The sequence below is a fragment of the Arachis ipaensis genome, chromosome B9 (genome assembly GCF_059453495.1).
Source record: "Arachis ipaensis isolate K30076 ecotype BB chromosome B9, ASM5945349v1, whole genome shotgun sequence".
NCBI classification, from domain to species: Eukaryota; Viridiplantae; Streptophyta; class Magnoliopsida; order Fabales; family Fabaceae; genus Arachis; species Arachis ipaensis.
In genome coordinates, this window is record NC_142444.1 from 120,165,624 (window position 1) to 120,167,177 (window position 1,554).

At 37.1% G+C, this 1,554-nt stretch overlaps 1 protein-coding gene across 1 annotated transcript; it reads right to left on the bottom strand.

The window, feature by feature from the left end:
• Positions 1-455: 455 nt before the first annotated feature.
• Positions 456-1,228, bottom strand: LOC107615783 (uncharacterized). Its single transcript, XM_016317817.1, has 2 exons — positions 1,143-1,228; positions 456-1,074 (listed from the first exon to the last, which is right to left on the bottom strand). Exons 1-2 carry the CDS (start codon positions 1,226-1,228, stop codon positions 456-458), a joined length of 705 nt encoding a protein of 234 aa, XP_016173303.1.
• Between the last annotated feature and the right edge of the window lie 326 nt (positions 1,229-1,554).

Below are 1,554 nucleotides of genomic sequence, written 5' to 3' on the forward strand. Positions count from 1 at the left end.
ATTAGTCGAATGACTGGTTGCTTGGTGAAATTTACAACAAGGCTTCCCTTTTAAATCTTTCACTGAAAGTAAAGTTCTACCCTTAGGCAAAACTAATTGTTTATCTTTAAGCAACACATCGAAATTCTGATCAGATTTCGAAATATCAAAACTATATTTTTCCCACTCTCTAGTTTTGAATCATTCGAATTTTCATTACTACGGAGCTTTTCAAGTAAGGAGCAAACATATGGAGGACCCTTCTTAAGTTCAGCCAAATCGACCTCTGCTTCGAGATCGAATTCCTCCTCTGAGGACTCCATGGTCACATAAGCAACCTTCTCCTTTCAAGTAAAAGGTTTACTCTTTAACTTCTGTTCATTCCTATATTTCTCCTTTTCTTTTTTTATTAATTCAACCTGATGAACCCTTTCAGCTAAATGGGCTAACTCAGAGATATGCACATTAAGCAACTTTCAACCCATATAGAATCCTAACCCCATAACTACTATTTTCACCATTTCACTCTCAGGTAATGACACATAGCATCTACTTCTAGCATTTTTGAAACGTATCATATAGTCATCAATGGTTTTACCATCTTCTCGTTTCAAAGCAACAAGGTCAGTAACTGCCACATTCAATTCTCCTCGATAAAATTGAGAATGAAAAGCAATTTCCAACTGATTCCATATCGTTATCAAATTTGGTCTAAGATTTGAAAACCAAGTAAACGCATTCTTCGTTAACGAAGAAGGAAAAAACTTCATTTTCAAATTCTCATTATTGTCTAGATTCCCAATCTCGACCAAATATCGAGCGACATGTTCAGTAGTTGACTCTCCAACTTCCCCTGCAAATTTTGTGATTATTTTTGGATTCTTCACCCCTCTTGGTACTTCATCCATTTGAACAACTTGAGGGAAAACAGACACAAAATGGGGTCGGTTCATAAAACCAACGTTCAAACCAACTCGATTGAGCACCTCCTCCATAATTCTTGTGACTTGATAACGTTCACCACTATGATTAGCACGTAATCGGGTTAGAACATCATCTGCATTCTGGCCACGAGGAATTATCTGAGGATTCTCTCTATTTAAAACGTTGTTTCATTTTAAAATATATTTTCAAATCCTTCATTATTCCCCCTGGCCTCATGCCTTTCACTTTCATCATAATCAACGATTTGAGCAATCCGTTCGACTTGTCTGGCAAGGCGTTCAAATTTTGATTCGTGATCAGCCATCATGGGATTTAGAATTATGGTTATTTGTTGAATCAATAAGTTGACTAAATCATGATGACTTTTCTCTACATGTTGTCAAAATACCGCCATGGAATTAGAAGCATTCGACGTAGAGCCCACATTATAATCACGAGAGAACTCAGAATGTTGTTGTGGGTTTTGAGAATTACTTACTCTATTTACACTCCTGAAATAAACAGGAGGAATAAAACTACTCATTGGTGGAGTATAACCAGGAGGAAGGCCATAAGGAGGCCATCCAATGGTTAATGGAGGCTGGACTGGTGGTAAGTTACCACGTGGACGAATATTACATCCAACATTTT